At 35.2% G+C, this 23125-nt stretch overlaps 1 protein-coding gene and 1 long non-coding RNA gene across 5 annotated transcripts in view; one reads left to right on the top strand and one right to left on the bottom strand.

The window, feature by feature from the left end:
- Nucleotides 1-10122, bottom strand: part of LOC123865493 — a 19496-nt gene extending 9374 nt beyond the window's left edge. The window contains exons 1-2 of the long non-coding RNA XR_006795977.1: nt 10112-10122; nt 1546-2154 (exon numbers count right to left, since the gene is read on the bottom strand). This is a non-coding gene — a long non-coding RNA (uncharacterized LOC123865493). The remainder of the gene's footprint in view (nt 1-1545; nt 2155-10111) is intronic.
- Nucleotides 1-23125, top strand: part of LOC123865481 — a 35629-nt gene that overhangs the window by 6530 nt on the left and 5974 nt on the right. Inside the window, exon 1 of one of the 4 annotated variants that reach the window (XM_045906541.1) lies at nt 7006-7334. The exons of 1 other annotated variant lie outside the window; for it this stretch is intronic. In XM_045906541.1, coding sequence (XP_045762497.1) covers nt 7241-7334 — 94 coding nt within the window. In that variant the 5' untranslated portion in view covers nt 7006-7240. Of the gene's footprint in view, nt 1-7005; nt 7335-13204; nt 13504-21921; nt 22350-23125 lie in introns of those variants that run through there. 2 more of the 4 variants (XM_045906540.1, XM_045906538.1) reach the window with 2 other exon arrangements.

The raw sequence follows: 23125 nt of genomic DNA, 5'->3' as shown, positions 1-23125 counted from the left end.
TGTCAATGACCTCTATTTATGTAAAATACCGACTTGCAAGGAAATACAAAAATCCTTTGCATAATTCACTACACGAAAACAACCTGATAATAAATACAACCTTTGTTAAAAACTGCTCTACATCAATAATACTGCTTACTCCTAATTTTCAAAATATATTTATTATCTACTTACATAATGTACCTTCTCGATAGCTCAACGGTTAAGGAGCGGACTGAATTCCGGAAGGTCGCCGGTTCAAACCTCACCCGTTGCACTATTGTCGTACCCACTCCTAGCACAAGCTTATCGTTTAGTTGGAGGGGAAAGGGGAGTATTAGTCATTTAGCATGGCTAATTAAAAAAAAACTAAATGTACCAAACGACAGAAATTGTCCTGTTACAGAAGTATGTACCTATTACCTAATAGGTACATACTTCTGTCGCGTGCCTACGCGACAGATCGAGATGGCAATCGAGGTATAAGGCGGGGGGACGCCCCGCACACCCGCACGTCATCCGTACCGGATTAGCACGGGGGCTGTGCGGGTGCGCGGGGCGTCCCCACCCCAATTGCCATCTCGACCTGTCGCGTACTATATGTAGTAAGTACCTAATATGGATATAATTTCGAGGCAAATCCCCGACTGTTGCAATTTGCAGCACGTTAGAGGAAATAGACTTTATCGAGAGTTAATTTCCCGAGGATTCGCGTTCAAAATCTACCGTTAAAGCCTTAATTTGTTAAACTCGCTACATACTTATAATAAACTTCATCCGGGTTATCTAAAACCACACAGTCCACACAAAACCACACATCCAAAACACACACACACCACCACACCCAAAACACACCCAACACAAATTCATTCCGACAGCGGATCAGGAGAAGATGTACATACCTATTTTGCAAAGTCGTGTCTGTTTTGTCAAATTATAGCAAACTAGAGGATCCCTGCGACTTCGTCCGCGTGGATTTAGGTTTTTAAAGATCCCGTGGGAACTGTTTGATTTTCTGGGGAACTGTTTGATTTTGTGGGATAAAAATTGCCTATGTAAATTATAGGGACGCAACTCGGTACCAAACATTGACTTCGCTTAAGCGGATGGGTTTTTGGGAATCCCGTGGGAACTCTTTGATTTTCCGGGATAAAAAATAGCCTATGTCCGTCCCCGGAATATAAGCTAACCGTGTACCAAATTTCGTCAAAATCGGTTAAACTGTTGGGCCGTGAAAAGGTAGCAGATAGACAGACAGACAGACAGATAGACACACTTACGCATTTATAATATTAGTATGGATGATAATAATTCCCTAGGTAGGTAGTTTTACTAATTTGCAGAAATGTAACACATTACTTAGGTACATATTCAACATGAAAATAAAAACTAAAACTATGTAACTTCATTGATACAATGTGATGAATGATAATAATTTTATCAATACCTATTTTACAGCTATGTCTATTTAACATGTGTTTACGAAAGGACATTAAATAGGTAGGTACTTAGGTAGGTACCTACTATTTTTTACAACACTAAACCGGAACTCATGTGATATTCAACCTTAGGCGGTGGTCTGTAACAAACGCCGTAGGTCGCGTCCGACGTGACGCTATACGCGGCCTATGAATGCTTACTATGGAAATGCACTATAGTGGTCTCTCTCAGACGCCTGACGCGGCGCACGAACGCCGTGCGCCGCGTCCATCGGTCGTACGCCGCCTACGCAGTCATTTCGGAGCATTCTGGCGTACCGGACGCGCGCGTTTTTACATACAAGATGGTAAAATTGGTAAACTGATCCTTTGAAATACGAAAGTATTCTTTAAACTTGACATCGTTAGTACATAAATGTTTTTTTATCAACGTATTGAAACAACCCTCGACCTCTCTCTTCACGAAAAGATCGTGACGTCTTTTTCTTCTGTCCTGTTTCAATAACATTTGTAGAACGAGATCATCATCTTCTTCCTCTTCGAGAAGAACTCTTAAAATTGTTTGTTCATCCATATTTTAATCGCTCAAGTCCATTCACATTGAGCGCATGCGCGAAACTAAAACACTTCTGAGTGACCATCGCAAACAGCGCTGCGCCGCGTACAGCGTCAGCAGACGCTGGACGCGACGTTCGGCGTTTGTTACACTTTTGTTGCAGACCACCGCCTTAGAGTTCTTCTCATAGTAAATAACATACAAAATAACATTGTATCTACATTTTACGTCCATATACGCGTCATACCTAATACTACGAAAGATTTATTTTAGGGTATTCAAGTAAAACTGTCGATGAGTAGCTGAACTGGTTAGGGAACGCGATATCAAACTTTTGGGCTGAGATCTATTTTATAACATAGGTACTAGGTAGGTACTTTGACTTTACTCAGACTTAATTTTCAGTTAATAAGAGACAATTTTCTATCAGCGATTGTTAAGTCAAAAAGACTAGAAATACGAGAGAATACCTTGATGGAGTGGCCAAAGGAATGGTCAGAACTCGGGAGCAGGCAAAGGACCGAGACCAGAAAATTGATAACGGATTTCAAAAAACCCAGCCAAGTGCGAGTCGGATTAACACACCAAGGGTTCCGTAATCGTACTGAATAATACGTACCTAACACTTTTATGTAGAACACTGTGATTTAGGAAATTAATTTTTCGTGGACACATTTTTTTTTGTGTAACCACAAATTCACAGTTTTTGAATTTTTTCCTTTACTTGTGTACTGATCTCGCAAAGGGGTAGGTTCTTTTAGTCCATGCAAGTTAGAAACTTTAGATACAGGTACAAGTCCGTGGATTTGGAGGGATTTTTCCTCCTCCTAAGGAAAAAAATGTATAAAAGCATTTTCATGATCACATTTTCATGGATCGCACGTCTTCAGAAAAAAAATCTGTTTAGGTTCTGTAAATCTGTACCCCTATGCTGACCAGTGATTGGTTGATATGACAGCTGAAGTTTTCCATGGAGCCCATAAAGATGTTAGGTATTAAAATCTTAATAGTTTGAATAATCAGTAGATTGTTATTGCATCATGATAAATAAACAATCAAACGAGATCATAGAGTACTTAACTGATAAATGATAACTGATAAGATATACCGAATTAACATCTCGGAAAACCCGTTAGCAACATTGAATCAACAAGTTTGAAGGTAAAAGGGAAAGTTCCAAACTCAGCAAGGGAGCGAGGAAGGCAGAGCTCAACCTCCTCCAATCCTTCCATCCATCCACTGCTGTGCCTGTATGCGTCCACTGCTGGACATAGGCCTTTCCAAGAACGCCCCACCAAACACGGTCATCCGCCTTCCTCATCCACCCGCTCCCCGCCACCTTCTTCAGGTCATCGGTCCAGCGGGCAGGAGGTCGTCCCACACTGCGCTTGCACGTACGCGGTCTCCACTCCAGAACACGTTTGCCCCATCGGCCGTCGGTTCTACGACAGACATGACCTGCCCATTGCCACTTCAGCTTGCTAATCCTTTGAGCTGTGTCGGTCGTTTTTGTTCTTCTGCAAATTTCCTCGTTCCGGATTTTATCCCTGAGAGTGATACCCAACATAGCTCGCTCCATATCGCGCTGAGCGACCTTTAGTTTGTGGACGAGGCCAACTGTCAGTGCCCACGTTTCTGCTCCATACGTCATCACAGGTAGGACGCACTGATCCTCCCATCATCATCACATCATTATTTCTCTCCCTAAGAAATTTCTCTAAGACATCTGATAATAAAAAATGAGACAGCGTTATGCCGCTGGCATAAATCTGTCTCATTTTAACTGAAACTTAAGTCTAAGCAAAGTTAATGTGCGCTCTATAGATTTGACCCTTAGTATCTTAACAACCCCCTGCCTGACACCCAAGCTAATAAAGTTTAAGGGTGCCTGGCGGGGGTTTGCCACGATACTAAGTGTCTGGCAATGCATGACAGGGTTTCTAATACTATAACCAAAGAAAATATAAAAAAAAATTAGACTCTAGGTAGGTATACTATGACGAAAGATTTTATACGTCTTTGTTACCTGTTATCTCCCAAAGCCACCATGATTCAAACTTCATAATCGCTGACCGTTCTTCCCTGTGTTGGGGACAATTACGCGAAGAAACTTTCAGTTTTTATAAAATTATGAAGGTCTGGCACGCGCTGGCTCTCTCCCTACTAGGTCAAAGTAATTATTCCATAATGCGGAAAATTAATTAACATATTCATTAGGCAGTTAGAGACAAAGAACTAATCATTTAAAGTAAACCAATCAATACGCCCCTATTATACTTCGCAGTGAGCTTATATCCAATAGTCTTAGGTCGTTTACATTACCTAGTCAAGATCAAGGTCTAGGATCCTGAATAATAAAAAAAATAAAAATGTACCTACTTTTTTTAAGTGCGGAAACCAGCCCAGAGAGAATCAGACCTGGTTTTTTAATGTTTTAATCAGCGATTGGAACGTTTAATGTTCCAATTATCGCGATAATAATCAAAGCGTTAAACTGAGTGGCCACACTACGCCAATCGAGTTGCGATTAAAATTGGCTAACGCGAAACAGCAATGTGAATGGCGTTGTAAAATTAACGCGTTAGGTAGTGGCTACACCTGCACCTACGGTCAACGATCATTGACGCGTTTTTCAACGGTGTTTCCCTTTAACGTAGCCGGGCCATTACACATTTTGCAGTCATACGATGGGTGTAAGCGTGTGTGTAATTTTTTATTACGAGGTATTGAGGAAAGTTTCTATTACCTGCTATTTAATAGTTTAATAGAACGGCCTTAAAGGATTTCGCATCAAAGCCGCAAATAAATTTGAAAATACGGAATTGGACTCGCACACGAAGAAAATATAACACTTTTTTGTTATGTAAGTAACAACAAATTCATGGATTTTGAATTTTTTTCTTTACGTGTGCTAAAATATATAATTTTATAATATTTAGTTAGGTAAAATATTGTTTGCTAGCTAAAAAGTTTCATGCTTCTAGGTCAACGGGAAGTAGACCGTACCTTATAGGTTTTTATTCCCTTGGTGGGTTTTGACAGACATGACAGACCGACAGACAATGACGTGATCCTATAAAGGTTCTTTCTGTCTGGAGATACGGAGCCCTAAAAAAGGGTTCTACGTTAAAGTATGCCTACTTAGTTAATTTTCCCATTAGATACTAGGTACAATAATTACTATAATCTTTATTGCAAACATTAAGTTCATTTACATACAGAGATAAACTGATAAAGTTAAAACACTGATAAATGACCGTTTCACCAGTCACGGTCCATAGTTAATCATAAAACAGTTCCAAATGAATTATATCTAAATAAATAAATACCTATCAAATCTCCATGAATAAACTGTTAACCTGTGATGGAAACAGAAATTCACCAATATTTTTTTTGTTGATAAAATTAATGTGTCTACGATTGTGTTGATTACGATTTAAAGGTTTAAAGTTATTCTGCTTAAAGAGATAAGAGAAAATGTGAATAAAATAAGTTATATTATATTTTTGATAATGAATACTTCTGAAATTCCGCGTGATGTTATGACATCAACTATACTGAAATTAATACTGGCTCCAATAATAATTACCTTTTTGCTGTTATTATTCATTTTTTGGAAGTGTTACACGACTAATAAGCAAATGTAAGTACGCAATTTTAAAATTAATACTCGTATCTAGTCGACTCCAGAGAGAAAAATCAAGGTAAAAAAGATAGTCAATTTAGTCATTGAAACCTAGTCATTTATCCTTATTACCCGACTACGGCAAAGCCGAAAGGAAGGGTTATGATTTTAGCAGTCTATGTATGTATGTATGTATGTAAATATGTAAATATGTATGTATGTTTGTATCCAGATTCTGTGTTCCACCGTAGCGCCTAAACTACTGGGCCGATTTTGATGAATGAGGTGTCAAACGATTCTTTGTAATGGCCCGGGTAACATAGGCTATACTTTATACGAAAAAAATTGGCCTGACGGAAGTTACATCAAAAAAAGTGAGGGTCTCAAAATTTTTTTTATTGCGCGACAACGCACGACCACGGCCTTTGTATTGAATCTCAATCAAGACGATGATAGTACTAAGCACAATCTTGTTTCTTTCTTTTTAGTTTATTTTACTTGTACCAAGTCGGGTTCAAGTTGTCTCATTTTTTACGTAGTCGGGTTATAGTTTTTTCAACTTTTTTTTTTTAGATTAGATCTTTGTAATATGTAGGTTGCTTACACGTTGAAATTAGAACAAAAGGTGATGCAAAATTATGTACATCTGAATGATCAAAATTATTATAATAAAATATTAAATTGTAATAATAATTATATCAGCTTGAAATTAAATAATATTATGTGAACCCAAAACCGTGCATGAATTTAAAATTACGCGCTTTGTTGATAAAATAGTTGCAGTTTATGATCACGTCAATTATTGCCATCTATCGTCGAATAGATGTACTATGATACTTTTATGCGATTAGCTCAATCTTGGCATTAGTATATTGCATTAATACCTATATAATGTACTATCTTTGAAAAATAAATAGAAATAAATTTTGGACAGTGGATGAGCTGATTGCGTTTTATTTCCATTTAGAATTTTGTATCGTTTAGCGCCATCTTGCGTCGAATAGCCAAAAAAAAATTTATAGACTTGCAGGATAGATGGCAGTAATAAATTTTCAGTTCATTACGTACTTGTCCATTAGGTACTGTTTTCCTGAAAGTATTTTTGCCTGCAGTCTAGTCACTGGAAAATTATTTTCATAATTAAAGTAATAATTTAAAATAATATTCAGAAATTCTACATACTGGTAGTTACTACCTATATAATAATATTTTAATCTGTTTAGTGTAAAAAAATACTTTATTTAGTAATTAGTTAGACTGATCTTCGTAGATCTGAATATACACAAGGACATAGTTACACCAGTCGACTGACGTCATAAAAGGCACTTGTAAATCCTGTTTCCCGATACGAAATATTATTAAAGATAAGATAATATTATTATTAATATCGCTATATCGCAATAATAGAGGTGCTATTTAGTAGGTACTTACCCTGTTTTAACGTACAGTCCGTTTTGGATTTCATGTTCTAATTTCAAAATTCGGTTGCCAAAGAGTAAAAAGCGCAATAAGTAACTTTTTCATTGACTCTGCATTTTAGTTAAAAAAAAAAAAAGCAGAAGCATAAAAAATAAGGAAGTATCTTACTTAATAATGACTGTGTTTAGTGAATATAAGTGATAATATTTTAAGTTACATAAAATGAGCAGTTACCCTTTCGTTTTGTTACCTATTGTGTTAGTTATCACCGTAGTCACCTTTGTTTGCATTCGATACACCATCATAGTATTTTGCGGTAAGTGATTTCTACGTGTTTTTACTGACTTTAGGGCTCTGTGTTCTATCCCTTTTGACCCTAATTATACATGACGAATTACCACCACGCCACAGAACTATATAGTATATACTATTAGGTACCTTATGCCTACCTAGGTATGGTACCGTACCTATTTAGTAGAGATTGCACAAATTATTTTTCACGGATTGAATTTTCAATTTTCGCTCTCACAATAGTTTTCTACATTAATATCTAGATGTATTTCTAATAAAAAGCGATGCGAGTGTTCTTGCTCGCACATTCTGTAGCTCAGGTCAATGACATGGGCGCGGCCAAAAAATTGCGTATTAAATGTAAGTAATAATTTTCAAACTTTGCAAGGTTTTGCTTCCTGAGTTCGCGTCATTTATTTTACATGATACCTGTGTAGCCCATCTCTAGGAAGTTTTTCTAAACATCAGACCAGAGACGATTTAGAAAATATAAATTGCCAAATTACCCCTATCAGAAGTCAAACCCAAGACCTTCCCATCTATAAAACCACAGCGCTCACCACTGCACTAGGAAAGGTACCTACTTTATATATGAGTTCAGCTATTTTACCGTAATAAATAGATAGACATACACATTTCACGTTTACAATGTGAATAATGTGGGTGTGGTCCATATACACCCACATTTTATATGTCGGCTAGTGCGTCCATATCTACGTAGACTTAAGATCATAGCTCACTTACACGACACCGCTCCCGCACGGTAAAAGAATAAACACTAAAATAAGGGCCTAAACTCGTACTCTGTACATAGATTTCACAGTGACAACACAATAATTGCAAACAACCGGTGCAGCAAACGAAATTGCCGCAATAGCCACTCGATGGTTGATGTCTCGTTTACCACGCGCTTCAAACATGCGGCCTACGCCACAGAGTAGGGATTGGCCTACTCGTCTACAGCGTACGGGCCACTCAAGCAAGTTAAAAGTGTAAACTTGCGATGGTGCGCAGTAAGGAGACGCCGCGCACTGCTAGTTGTCATCGTGTGGACAAGCTTTCTGCGTACTTTCTGCTAACTAACGGCGCGTGGCCAACTAGCGGTCACTTCGATTTGAGGCGGAATCGTGCGCGTGTTGTGTGCTAACGGTGTCTTGTAAATAAGCTACGACCTTTAAACTGATTAAATGACGTAAGTGGTCAGATGTCAAGTGAATAATTTGTATCCTGCACCGGTTCCAGAGTGAACGACTGTGAAAACAAAAAAGTGAGAGATGGACAGCTGCAGGCATTGCAAAATAATTGCATTGTACAGTAGATACAAAATAACGTCATTTAGAAGTTATAATGGAAGAAAAAACTCACATACATACATCCTGAAAACAGCCTCAATAGCTCAACCGGTAAAGGAGTGGACTGAAAACCGAAAGGTCGACGGTTCAAACCCCGCCTGTTGCACTATTGTCGTACCTACTCCTAGCACAAGCCTGACGCTTAGTTGGAGAGGAAAAGGGGAATATAAGTCATTTAACATGGCTAATATTCTTAATTAAAAAAATAAATAATAATAGGTAGGTATCCTTTAAGGGCAGTCGCGTAGTAAAGGCTTCCAATAGTTTATCGGGTTTTTTCCTCAATTTATTAAAAAACTAATAAATTAAATTTTTACCACTATAATCATCTTAGACGTCACTATATTAATATTCAGTCCCGTTATTTGTTTGTATTGGAGACCGGCGTAAAATATTTTGCTAATTAAATGTCTTATCATAACAAACCTACTCTTTTTAAGATTAAAATTATCAATTAATAAGGAAAACAATAATTTTTGCGCTATTAATTTTGTATGTAAGTGGTTTTAATAAATAAATAACATAACAGGGTGATAATTAATTTTAATTACTTAGTCATTATAAGTATTGTGTTTGAAACGAAATGTTTGCATAAAAATGGATAATAGCTATAAATAATGAGTAGCTGAGTTTTGGCGCGGTAGTTTTTTACTTTTTATTAGTGTAGTCTTGTTCAATAATTTGTGGATTTGTCATCGCATTAATCTCCGAGATGCAAGCTATCTCTGTTAAACTACAGACAGACTAGACAGTCTTATTTTCGCATTTAAATAATATTTTATATTAAGTATGAAAGTTTTAACTGTTGTCAACTATCTATGAATCAAAAAAGTTGAAAACTAAAACCCGACTGCGATTGTCTTAATAAACGCTATAGTAAAATTGTTTTTCTGTTGCTTGGTATATTTTAATGTTGTAGTACATTTATAATATGAACTCACAATTTTCTCCTCTTTCATTTGATACCCCACTCGATACAATAGCAAAAAAAAATTTTTTTTTGGAGACCCCCACTTTTTTTCATATAACATCCGTTAGAGCAATTTTTTTCGTATAAAAGTAGCCTATGTCACCCGGACATTTACGACAAATCGATTGACACCTTATTCATCAAAATCGGCCCAGTAGTTTAGGCGCTACAGTGGAACAGACAGAATCTGGATACAAACATACACACATATATAAATACATACATACATAGACTGCTAAAATCATAACCCTTCCTTTTGGCTTTGTCGCAGTCGGGTAAAAATAGTTAGTAGGTAAATAAATGTTAATATAATGTATTATATATATAGTACATAATATTATATTGTTTTTTAAAATATATGATTTAAGTAAGAAATCTACGGTTTTTCTGAAAAACAAATAACTAAAAATAATAGTCCACTTTTGCCCAAACATTATGATAGCGTTAAAGTTTGACCTAACCAACGAACCGTATCGCGACGCGACGTTTTCCTAGAGTCCCTGAATAACATTGGTTTTATCCGCAGTTTCTGGCTTTTTAGGGTTCAGTAGTGAAACAAGGAATCCTTATAGACACACCTCGTGTATTTATCCGTCTGTCCATCTGTTAGTTTATCACAGCTATTTTAAAATAATTATAAACAACAATCGATGCTCATTGTTCACGTAACTTCATCCACGTAATTGTTGGTTTTTAAATATCTCTTCAGGACTCTGATTTTTCGCGATGAAAAGTACCTACCCTATGTATTTCCAAAACGCAAACTAACTCTGAACTCCATCAAAATCGGTTAAGTGAATAAGGCCGTGAAAAGTTAGCATAGGATGAACTTTGAACTTAGTACAGTTATAGAAACCCCGGTAAACAGAGGTAGGTAAGTATATTTTTTGAGACAAAACATCAAGTTTTTCTTTTTTCTGATTTTTTTTCTGAAAATAAAAAACGTAAGCTGAAAAATAAATTTTGGTTTACCTACCACTTCGAATGATTCTCTTATTCAATATTTTTAAATCACTAGGAAGTGTTTCAGACAGTTTTTTTAGAGAAAACTATAGCTATACTAGCGAAGTAGGAATGGTATTGACTCTGTTGGCAACTAAATTTAGGGTACCTATTCGTATCCTCTTCTTACTAATGTAATATGAAAAGGACAGACACAGTTTACAAGTTTTTAATTTAATTTAGAGCTGTCAAACCTCGCGATTTTAGCTACCAGCCGCGAGCGAGTGTATTGTTTGTAGCGTCATTTAGATTCTTCAAATGTAAAATTTATGTTTCCATCAGGTTCCGTCCTTTTCTAGCAATATCAAAAGACGGAGAATGCAGATTTAGTTGAGAGAAAGAAAACAGAATCAGCGCAATGACTGTTAAACTTTTTAGCAAACATTTACGATGACTACGGAACCCTACCTTATCTATGTTTTGATACGCACTTGACCTGGGTTTTATTTCCGAATAAAATAATTGTTTACCTCACATCATACATGAGAGTGTATGAATTATTACAGTTTAGTCTTGTTATTTGATTGTATTGGAACTTGTTTGATTAAATTAAAATATATTATTATCAATTAATTTTGTATTGAAGTGTTTATTAGGTATAACAATTAATTAATTAATTAATTTTGATATATATAATACAAATATTATAATTTGTGTGCGTGTTCATATTTTCATAAGCGTAAAATGGAGACTTGTGTGAATGATTGCTCTAATTATAATAGAGATTGGCTGTTACAGCATAAAATAGACGATGCCGTATCTTTTGCTTTAGGGTTTTACTGTTCAATTATATGTGGATTTCTCATCTTTTCACTTTTAAACTTTATTTGTTCAAGGATGACACGTAAGTTTGCCTATTTTTACATTTACAACTTTATGCACTCATAGATTCTGGGTTTGTGTATAGAGCTACGCTCGACCTTTCGAATATTCGTATGTTATCCATACTAATATAAAAATGCGAAAGTGTGTCTGTCTGTCTGCCTGTCTGCTACCTTTTCACGGCCCAACAGTTTAACCGATTCTGACGAAATTTGGTACAGGGTTAGCTTATATCCCGGGGACGAACATAGGCTACTATTTATCCCGGAAAATCAAAGAGTTCCCACGGGATTCCCAAAAACCCATCCGCATAACCGATTTGTATGAAATTGGTACCGAGGTAGCTTGCGTCCCTGTAATTGACATAGGAAACTTTTTATCCCGGAAAATCAAACAGTTCCCACAGGATCTTTAAAAACCTAAATCCACGCGGACGAAGTCGCGGGCATCTTCTAGTAATATATAAACGGTTTTTCTAAAACTCCTGAAACAGATATATCTTTCTATATTCTAAATGTGACTGACTGACTGATATATCAACGCCCACCTCAAACTACTGGACGGATCGGGCTGAAAGGCATCCAGATAGTATAATAACTACTACGCTACGTTAGATGATGTAGACATCAACTAAGAAGGGATTTTTAAAGATTCAAATCCTAAGGGGCTAAAACAGGGGTTTGAAATTTGTATAGTCCATGCGGACGAAGTCGCGGGCATGAGCTAGTTACAAATAAATTAATTGCTAAGTTACTGAACCTAGAAGTAATTTAGGTACCTACCTATATAGTCTATTTTTTAACCCCCGACCCAAAAAGAGGAGTGTTATAAGTTTGACATGTGTATCTGTGTATCTGTCTGTGGCATCGTACCTAGCTCCTAAACTAATGAACCGATTTTAATTTAGTTTTTTTGTTTGAAAGGTGGCTTGATCGAGAGTGTTCTTAGCTATAATCCAAGAAAATCGGTTCAGCCGTTTGAAAGCTATCAGCACTTTTCTAGTTACTGTAACCTTCACTTGTCCGGGGGATGTTATAAATTTTTAATTAACACTTGTTACTCCCAGAGACAAAAATGACTTGTCTGTTTTTTACAATCCTAATAGTGATGTGGTGCAATCGATACTTACCGATGAATATTTGTAGGAATTCTCATCAAATGTGTATGATACAAGAAAATGTGTTCAAAATAATTCCAATTCAAATAAAGCAAGTATGGCATGATTCTGATTTTTTTTCAGTTGTAAAAATTTCTGAGGTGAATTATTTTTTTCGATTTTTTTGTTATTATATTATATTATTTATATATATTATATATTATTCTTTAAGTCTTTCAAATATGTGATTAGTGCTACTTTTCACCTCGTAATTACATATTTTTTATGTTTATTTTACTCGTTATGCGCGAAATATTATTTCATTAACAATTTTATTTTTGTTAAGCTGGTATCATTATTTTTAAGTTGACTTTTTATTTTCTTGGATTATAGCTAAGAACACTCTCGATCAAGCCACCTTTCAAACACAGATACACAGATACACACGTCAAACTTATAACACCCCTCTTTTTGTTTCGGGGGTTAAAAATTGATGTTTTTATTGCACATACCTACTGGCACTGGACACTATATACACAGGTAACATTATACCTGCCTCCTACACCGGGGAAAAGTGTGGATAGGTATATTATTACCCAGTGCGACAACGACCAATCATACCAACCGCCAACGCATGCTTTGCTGTACTTAACGTCTTCAGTATATCTCCGTCCATACTTTCGATTAGTTCTACCAACCGTATTGTTTTTTCCATATTCAAATATGAAATCGCTTTCGATTTTTTTTAAATACCCGTCAAGATATAAAGACAGATAACATAATAATCGGTGATAAGATATTTTATTATGCACACACTGGTATTTTATTAAGTGTTTTTAGTGTTTAGAAATGACAATGGATTTGATATCGTCTATTATGATTGGACTTTTTATTTTTATGTGCTTGTATTTATTCTGGCTATGGTTCTGTTTTGGATCGTGTGTGGAAAGACGTAAGTTTTTTATTTCTTTTTATTCCATTTTTAGGGTTCCGTACCTCGAACGGAAAAACGGAACCCTTATAGGATCACTTTGTTGTCTGTCTGTCCTTCTGTCGTGTACTTCCTGTTTGCCTTGTAGGTAGGTCTTATAGCACAAGTAAAGGGGAAAATCCGAAAACCTTGAATTTGTGGTTACATCACAAAATAATAATTAAAAGTTTCAATTTTCAAATTAAGATAACTGTGATAAGTGGGGTATCATATGAAAGGGCTTTACTTGTACATTCTAAAACAGTTTTTTTATTTATACATAGCATATTTATTAGTAAGTATTAATTATTTATAACTAGCTGATGCTTGCGACGTCGTCTGCGTAGATCTAGACTAAGTCCTTAACTATATGCATGCAAAAAATTACGTCGCCGCGGATCCATTCTCCGTTGCGGCGCGCGTGATTGAAGGACAAACCAACAAACAAACACACTCTCGCATTAGGTATTATATTATAAGTACGATTCTTATAAAAAAGCCAGAGGCCTAACAGTGAGCCGAAAACGCTATAGGTATCCCCAGGGATTAAAAGAAATGAATAGGTAACCGTTATTGTACACAAAGAACTAAACTAACGACGGGAATACAAGTAGTGTCATCCTTATTACATGCTTCCCAGCGGAAAAGGACGGGATGATTTATCTCAAGATTTAAGTATTCCTATTGATTCAGTTTATTTCAGTGTACCTACCAAGTACCACTTTCATCAGATCTTCACCAAACTAAAATGGGACCACCTCGGAAGTATGACCTACCAAACAAAACAAAAAATCACAATCGGTTCATTATTGGCGGAGTAATCGCGTAACAAACATTCAAAAAAAAAGTTGAATTAATCCTCCTTTTTTAAGTCGGTTAAAATGACAAGATAACGCAAATGGTTATATTATTCCAATCCAATCCAATGATTGGGTTAATAATAACGCTAAGTTTTTGCTAGCGTTCTGGTATCAAAATGTCACAATATATAGTATATAGAATAGAATAGAATAGAACGGAACGGAACAAAACAGAACAGAACAGAACAGGACAGAACAAAATAGAATACATTTTTATTCAAATAAACTCTTACAAGTGCTTTTGAATCGTCAAAATAATTTAGCACTGGTTTGGAATGCCGGCCTATATACCTATGTATATAATATGTATAGATAGGGCTCAAGAATACATATATTTTCTCATGCAGCCATTTAAACTTTATTAGATCCATTAAAATGATTCAATTTCATGTGAGTTGATGTGTTACTCAGACATGGAAGACCTCCTACTCATTGTTAAGTAGACTATTATAATAGGAAGTGGCCAGTTAGTCTTCAAGTTCGAATTACTTAGTGTCTAGGTGAAGCGCTTTAAATTTCAACGTTGATCTATAATACTGTCTAAACTCTAGACGGACACCATCGTGATCAACCCATCGCTGATCCACTACTGAGTACGGGGTCTCCTCTCAAGTTGAAATCTATAGACCGCACTTTTACTTTGCTTAGACTAAGTTTCAGTTAAAACGAGACAGATTTATGCCAAAGGTAGGCATAACACTGTCTCGTTTTAACTTTTAACAAAATCAAAGTGCTATAGATCTCAGCCTCAGAAAGAAAGAGAAGGGCTTACTTAGGTCATATTGTACCACGCTGATTCAGTGCGGATTGGCAAACTTCAGACACCTTTAAGAACATTTTGGAGGCATACAGGTTTCCTCACGACGTTTTCCTTCACTGATTAAAAAAAAGTTTGTAATTGTTTAAAAAACTGATTAACATAAATAATTTATTTTATATTTTCTGAAAACATCAAACAATAAATACAATTTCTTTTATATTCTATACTTTCACGCCCGTTTACAAAATAAATACATATAAAAGCCAAAAAAGAATATAATACACTTACATACAATACAAACACTTACATACGCGTTACATTATGTAAACTGGGCACATAACTAGTTATTTACCTATTTATATTATTCCAGAACATACTTCTTTTACATCGATGTTATTTTACTTAATCACAAAAGGAAGTATTAAAATATCTACAACTTGTACTCACTCAATCTACAACTGGCACTCAAACAATAAATATTTTTATTTAGTGCCTAGATATCAATTAGGTTCGGTAACCACTAACCACGTAAAATACCATGCTATATTTAATTTTATTATAAAAAACAATAAAATATATTATTATACGTACAGATAGTCAAATTAATAGCTGATGCCCGCGACTTCGTTCGTGTGGAGTTTATTAAAATCCCGTGGGAACTCTTTGGTTTTCCGGGATATTTAAGGCATATTGTATAATATGTACCGGCTGTGATTGGAAGCTTTTGGTTGGTTCCTTGTATATCTTGTATTTGCGACACACGTGTGCATTATTTTTAACCCCCGACCCAAAAAGAGGGGTGTTATAAGTTTTACGTGTGTATCTGTGTATGTCTTTGGCATCGTAGCTCCAAAACTAATGAACCGATTGTAATTTAGTTTTTTTTTGTTTGAAAGGTGACTTGATCGAGTGTTCTTAGCTATAATCCAAGAAAATCGGTTCAGCCCTTTGAAAGTTATCAGCTCTTTTCTAGTTACTATATAACCTTCACTTGTCGGGGGTATTATAAATTTTTAATTTACACTTGTATAATATTCTGATCGAAATGCAGTCGAAGCTTTTAACGCTTACCGGTATCACTAGACGCTGTACTTTATAATAATATCAATTATTGTTATCATATATAACATTTAATCGTCCGATAGTAGGTTACTTATCGCGACACGATTCTTAATTTTATTTATTTCTGATAAAAACACCCATTTGTCGTCCCAGTTCGGAAACAATACAACTAATTTGTGGAATTTTCATTACAAAATGTCTAATCTATCGTCTATGCTTATTTTTATGGCATTGAATATACTGCTTTTTTGGATTTTATACGGTGTGCTGGTCAAATTTTATGGTGAGTCCTTTTTACGAATTTACAATTTCATTTATTCCTTTACTAAGTGATGCCGCGACTTCATCCGCATGGATTTAGGTTTTTTGAAAATCCCGTGGGAAGTCTTTGATTTTCCGGGATAGAACGTTGCCTATGTAACATTCCGGTATGCAAGCTACCTCTGTATCAAATTTCATATAAATCGGTTAAATGGGCCTTTAAAAATCCCGTGGGGATTCTTTGATTTTCCGGGTTAAAAAGTAGCATATGCCCTTTCCCGGGATGTAAGCCAATAAAATCCGTTAAACTCTTGGTCCATGAACAGTAGACAGACAGACACACTTTCGCATGCATAATAATATGGATAAGACCCTGCCCGATCTCATGACATTTCGAAACATCGGTTTCTTGAATTTCTCATGTGTTTGGCTAATCAGGATATAAAAATTTACTGTCGGGTCAAACTTAATTGATAATTAAGATACCGAGGTTCATAGATGAAGCCTGAGAGAATTTACATGAGTTATTATTATCACAATTTCGCCCGCGTGGATTCTGGTTTTAACATTTCCGTCTTTGGATCCGGAACTCTTCAATTTCCCGATATAAAAATAGTGGCCTATGCATCTAATCAGGGCTATCATGGTGTCCGTCGCAAGACAGCAACAACAGAGTTGGCAAACGAGATTCTAAAGAAAAGTATTTGAAATGTTCAAATTTCACTTTGATTCCCTGCCAGTGTGAATAAATCCTTAGGCATTTGTGCAGTCATTTGTATTCGCTTCGTATTCCTGTTTAAAAAAAAACCGGCCAAGTGCATGTCACATTCGCGCACCGAGGGTTCCGTACTTGGGTATCTTTTCCGACATTTTGCACGATAAATCAAAAACTATCATGTTAGTATAAAAATAAATAAAAATCTGTTTTAGATTGCACAGGTAAAGCCCTTTCATTCGATAGATACCCCATTTGGTACAGTTTTTTTGGTTAATTTATGATGTTACCACAAATTCACAGTTCTCGGAATTATTCCTTTGCTTGTGCTGTAAGACCTACTTAGGTACCTGCCAAACACGATTCTAGGTCAACGGGAAGTACCTTATAGGTTTTCTTGACAGACATGACGGACGGACGGACAGACAGACAGACAGACAGACATACCGACAGACGGACAGACGGACAACAAAGTGATCCTATAAGGGTCCCGTATTTCCCCTGAGGTACAGAACCCTAAAACACGAATAAGAACCGAATACGAATGAGTGCACAAATGCCTTTAGGAGATGATTTTTTAAAATTTCTTTCTTAGTAGGTACCTACTCACCTACGTTATTTAGGTAACTAAAACAAAACAATCGTTGCGCCTAAAAATGATAATTTTTAATTAGCTAATACCCACAACTTCGTCTGCGTGGATTTCGGTTTTTGAAAAACCCGTGGGGACTCTTGTATTTCCAGAGATGAGAAGTAGCCCATGTTATTCTCCTTATGTAAGTAGCTAAGCTATAGGTGTCCAATTAATCGATCGAGATAATCTAAAAACAATATTTCTTTGTCTTAACACAGTATTATGTTTGATATGAGTCGTAATCCTTATCACTAATAATGTACCTAATTTATGTATTGGTAAAAAATAATAATTTTGGTCTTCCAATCCGCAGTTAGCCAGCGTGGTGTACCTACTATGGCAAAACTCGTGCTCATGATTGAGCCGGTGATGATGATGATGATGATGAGCTCTAGTAGTATTTTAACTTTGAATCAATTATGATACTTAATTTCTTATACTCAACATAGGTGGCGCTGCCTGCATTTCTCTCGCGCTGCAGCGCAAGCAAGGGGCAATTATAAATATTATTCAACATGACCATATTGTAACCACTAATTGGCCATTATTACTATTGCGTTTTCGAATGAAGTCACAGATATGAGGCAGATTTATGTAGTTCATCTAGTAAATAAATCAATCTAGGTAAAATCAAAGTACGCTGTATCTATACATAGATTTAGTATCAGTCTATATGGATGGGTACCTACTTTGACTTTGCTTTTGACTTAAAATGAGACAGATTTATCTCTCTAACATACCTACTTACTAAGTAGGTATAGATATGTATAGATATGTATAGATCTCAACTGTTTTAAGTTGTTCCAAAGAATATAAAATACACACTCACCCGTATTCACAAACGTTACTACGAGGTCTCATAGTGCGCTCGAACGCACAGTGTCCGTTCCACCAATCAGATGACTGTATCACGTCAATTTACAATGATCTCATTGGTGGAACCTACACTATGCGTTCGAGCTTACTGTGAGACCTCATAGTAACGTTTGTGAATACGGCCGACTGTGTCCAAACCCTTTGAACAATCAGTATTCTATATACCATATTATATATACTATATTATATATACTATTTAATATACCTATCGTGAAATTTAATCATATTATTATGAAAATTATAATTTCGTGTGACGTCACAAATATTTAAAAATTAGCTACTCATACTCAAATCAACTTTAACACAATAAGCACAAGGTCTAAATTGCTTAAAGAACACTCTCTATCAGAGAAAATATTAATTTTATCGACGAATTATTTCTTTCACAGATAAAATTACGATTAGATTGGCAAAATTAATACAGCTTTAGGGTTTTTAGAATCAATATGATGACATTGTACTCGGGACAACCTTTTAATTAATCGTAAAAGTGAAATCAATTAATTAAAACTGAACAGAAGTGGTCCTAAAACACTAATTTGGAATGTATCCGGCTTTTGTTTTTTGGTTGATATTTTTAGTAATATTTGTTTCAATATTGGCTTATCAGCAATTGAGTGAGTACCTACCTACCTAAGCTTATTTTGTACCTAAATGTAAGCTAAGTTTATCTACTAAAACTCAAAACACGTATTCCAATGTAATTAAGTGTAAGTGATCAATGTCCAAAACCGTTGTTCATATGTTTAGCAAGTTTATATTAAAGTGCGGTCTATGGATGAGATCTGTAGGGCCTAGGTAGGTAAGTAGGTAAAGTCTAAAAAAAATTCAAAAGAAAAATAAGACCGACTTCAAAAACCAAAAACTTTTTAGTGTTTTTGGTTTTTGAAGTCGGTTTTATTTTTCTTTTGAATTTTTTTTATTTCACAATTTTTAGTGGCCCCCTGCACTATAATATGCTATGCCTAGTTAAAACCCTACTGTTTACTAAGCTATTACACTGATCGCGAGCAATTTGCTCTTATCCATTGAGGAGTTCTGTTCTCCATCTCCGAAGATATCCATCGGATCTTCACCAAATTTATATGGGATCAACTGCACAGTATACCCTTTCAAACGAAAAAAAATTCCAAATCGGTCCAGGGGTCTTTGAGTAATCGGGGAACATACATAAAAAAAAAAAGATCCCGACGACTTGAGAACCTCCTTCTGTTTTGGAAGTCGGTTAAAAATAAAAGAGAGCGTCCACGCAGTGAGCGCGGTTTTTCATAGACGCTATTTTTTATATCGATAATTCAATACAGTCATATCCATTTCAATACATAATATCCTATACATAATGTCAATTTATGATATTCAGAGCTGATAATACCGAGTTTTATCGATTTCTCTGACAGTAACTGATTGAGAGAAAAATATGTACCTAGTTATTTAAAAACAAAATCTTCAGACAAAAAAGTTGATTGCACACGATTGACGACTGCCCAAAATGGAATTTCACGTCACCATAAGTTTGTTTAATCAAACTTAGAAGTGTTGACTAAAAACGTATTTTTTAAACTTTTACTGTTTTAATTTCGAAAATAGTTAAAAGATTAAAAGTAAAGACGCTATTACTGTATCTGAAAGTGAGAAGCCTATTATTTTACATGAAAAACAAAGTCACTGCAAAAGTGTTTTGTTAATCCAAAAGTGAATTGTTAACTTAAAAGTGAACTGTTAACATAAAAGTGGTTTTTCTAATTCAATATGGTGCCGGATGATTACTACGCGTTAGTAAAACCACCTTCTCCCGTGGGAAGCACTTCGAATGTAGTGTACATTTCAGTGTTTTCGACATTGTTGGTGATGTCTTTTGTAGTAATGTGCATCAAGGTAGCATCGATAAGTAAGTTTTTGCTGTTAAATTTTTCTTTTACTCGTTAAACCTATCAGTTATCTGAAATTAATAAACACCAGCTCCATGCCGCTCGGTTGTTTTCTACTGTTGTTGATGTTGTTAAAAAAATATAAACAGGTGTAAATTAAAAATTTATAACACCCCCGACAAGTGAAGGTTACAGTAACTAGAAAAGAGCTGATAACTTTCAAACGGCTGAACCGATTTTCTTGGATTATAGCTAAGAACACTCTCGATCAAGCCTCTTTCTAATCGGTTTATAATTAAAAATAGGTTCTCTAGTTTAGGAGCTACGATGCCACAGACAGATACACAGATACACACGTCAAACTTATAACACCCCTCTTTTTGGGTCGGGGGTTAATAAAATTAACAGGGAATGAGACGTCGGCCTTTATTCGGAGTGTCCAGGGTTCGATCCCATCTCGACCTTTTCGCTGTTATGTGCGTTTTAAGCAATTAAATACCACTCGAACAGTAAAGGAAAACATCCTGATGAAACTTGTATGCGTGAGGCTTCTTCATAATTTTTTAAAAGGTGTATGCACAGTGAACACCCTTTGTTATTTCATTCATCATCAACATCCATCAACTCAATCCATCACCAGTCCTTACAAGAGATGATGAATGTTAGAGAATATATTTTTTTGTATTATGTGGGAGTATGATAGAGTTTGTATGTAGGTAGGTACTCATTGGACGTGAATCTAGAAATGGAAATTTTTCACGATAAGCCATGCCAAAAAATACAAGTTATGATAAAAATAATCTAATCAAGTACACCTATAGAGAGTTCTGTATTAATATAATATGTAGGTACAACAATATTATAAAATCAGTATTTTTTCATCATACCTAAAAATCTTTTAAGTATTTTTGCTATTTTTTACATTTCGCTATTTTGTAGAACACCCTGACATAATAATCTATTTTATTTTATACCAATACAATATAATCTTTCGTACCTACTCGTACCTATTGCTATTTTTAGGTTTATATAAATAAAATATTTATTTAGATTCTCTTTAAAACATGATTTTTAATTACTTCACTTTCCTGTTAAAATATAAAACAGCGATCACGAGGAAAATTTGTGTTTAAATAATAATAGGAATTATTTTAATTATGAGTGACACACGTAGGTGTACTAGACAGTGTAAATATCGTATAAGTAGACGATCGCCATTCAGAATACCTACTTTTTCATATTTCTAGAGATAAGATAGGTAAGATAGATATGTCAATTTATCCCTAGATAAAGCTATATTGAAGACTTCAGACGAGATTACCACCGAATCGCCACTTATTATTTCAAACTAGTATTTCTTGCATTGTGTCTTTCAAAATGAATAAAGTACAACTAAATAATTTTAACGCAAAAGTTGTAAACTACGTTTTGACGTAATTGTAAAAGTGTAAGTGGAGTGGCATTCTAATGATTTGTAGTAGCAAATTTTTGTGAGTGCGCCATATTTCATAATTAAACGCGAAGTGGATCACTTGGATCGTTTGGCAGTCAAACATTCTGAAAGTGATTTGAGAATTAATGAAGAAGTGACAAAAGTGTTCTGCAAAAATGGCGCCTTATGGTCAACCCAATTATAATTTTCCCGAAGATGAGTTTGGTATACCAGAGGAGCACGAAATAGACAAAGAGGAAACGGGTGTGGCCCAAGTCACTATGTGGTATTTGATGGTTTTAATGTCTATGCTCATCATTTGGATTATGATTTTCTTCTGCTTACGGGTTTTTACGTTAAGTATGTATTATTTTGTTTAGATAGGTAACTACCTACTAGGATTTAGATCGCGCATATCATATTATATTTTTTGTAACGTGTATCATATTCGGTAATTGGATAGGTGAAGTAATAAAGTAAAAAATTTGAATTTTTAACGTACAAAATATTATGATAGTCTATTTTAGACACAATATTTTTGCTTCGCTTTTGAATTATATTAATATTTTTGTCTATTTTTATGTGCATAAGTAAGTTATTATTTAAAAGCATAATCATATTACTATTTAGAAACTAAATTTTTTTTTGTTAAGTAGATAGTAGATACCTAGATAAGTTAACATTGTTAACTTTCAAGCCTTAAAATCTTTTTCTTTTTCTAATAGGTAGAGGCACGTAGTTATTAATTACATAATGTAAACGTGCGTTACCTATGTGCTTTCGCACATCTACATCCGATTGAGCTGAAAGTACAGTTGTTGTTGGCACTTGTGATTTTTCTGACATAGTATCTACTATCAACATAATATAGTTCGCGACAGGTCGACGTGGCAATGCCCGGCATGCCCGGTATTATAGCTAGAAAGTACCATATAGGTACTTACTTAAAATAAAACGCTGCGTATATGTAGGTATCTACCTACTTAACTGAAAGATCAATCATAATCTCGCATTCTCAGGCCACTTTATCACATCGTTCTTTCATTGGATATTTCAGATATTCAAAATGATAAAAGTCACATGATATTTGTTATCTGTTCCTAAAAAAATGACTAATGAAAAAAAAACCAAAGTAA

This window comes from Maniola jurtina, chromosome 5, assembly GCF_905333055.1.
Source record: "Maniola jurtina chromosome 5, ilManJurt1.1, whole genome shotgun sequence".
Classification (NCBI taxonomy): domain Eukaryota; kingdom Metazoa; phylum Arthropoda; class Insecta; order Lepidoptera; family Nymphalidae; genus Maniola; species Maniola jurtina.
Note: the sequence above shows the minus strand (reverse complement) of the source record. Positions and strands in the feature narration are given on the sequence as shown.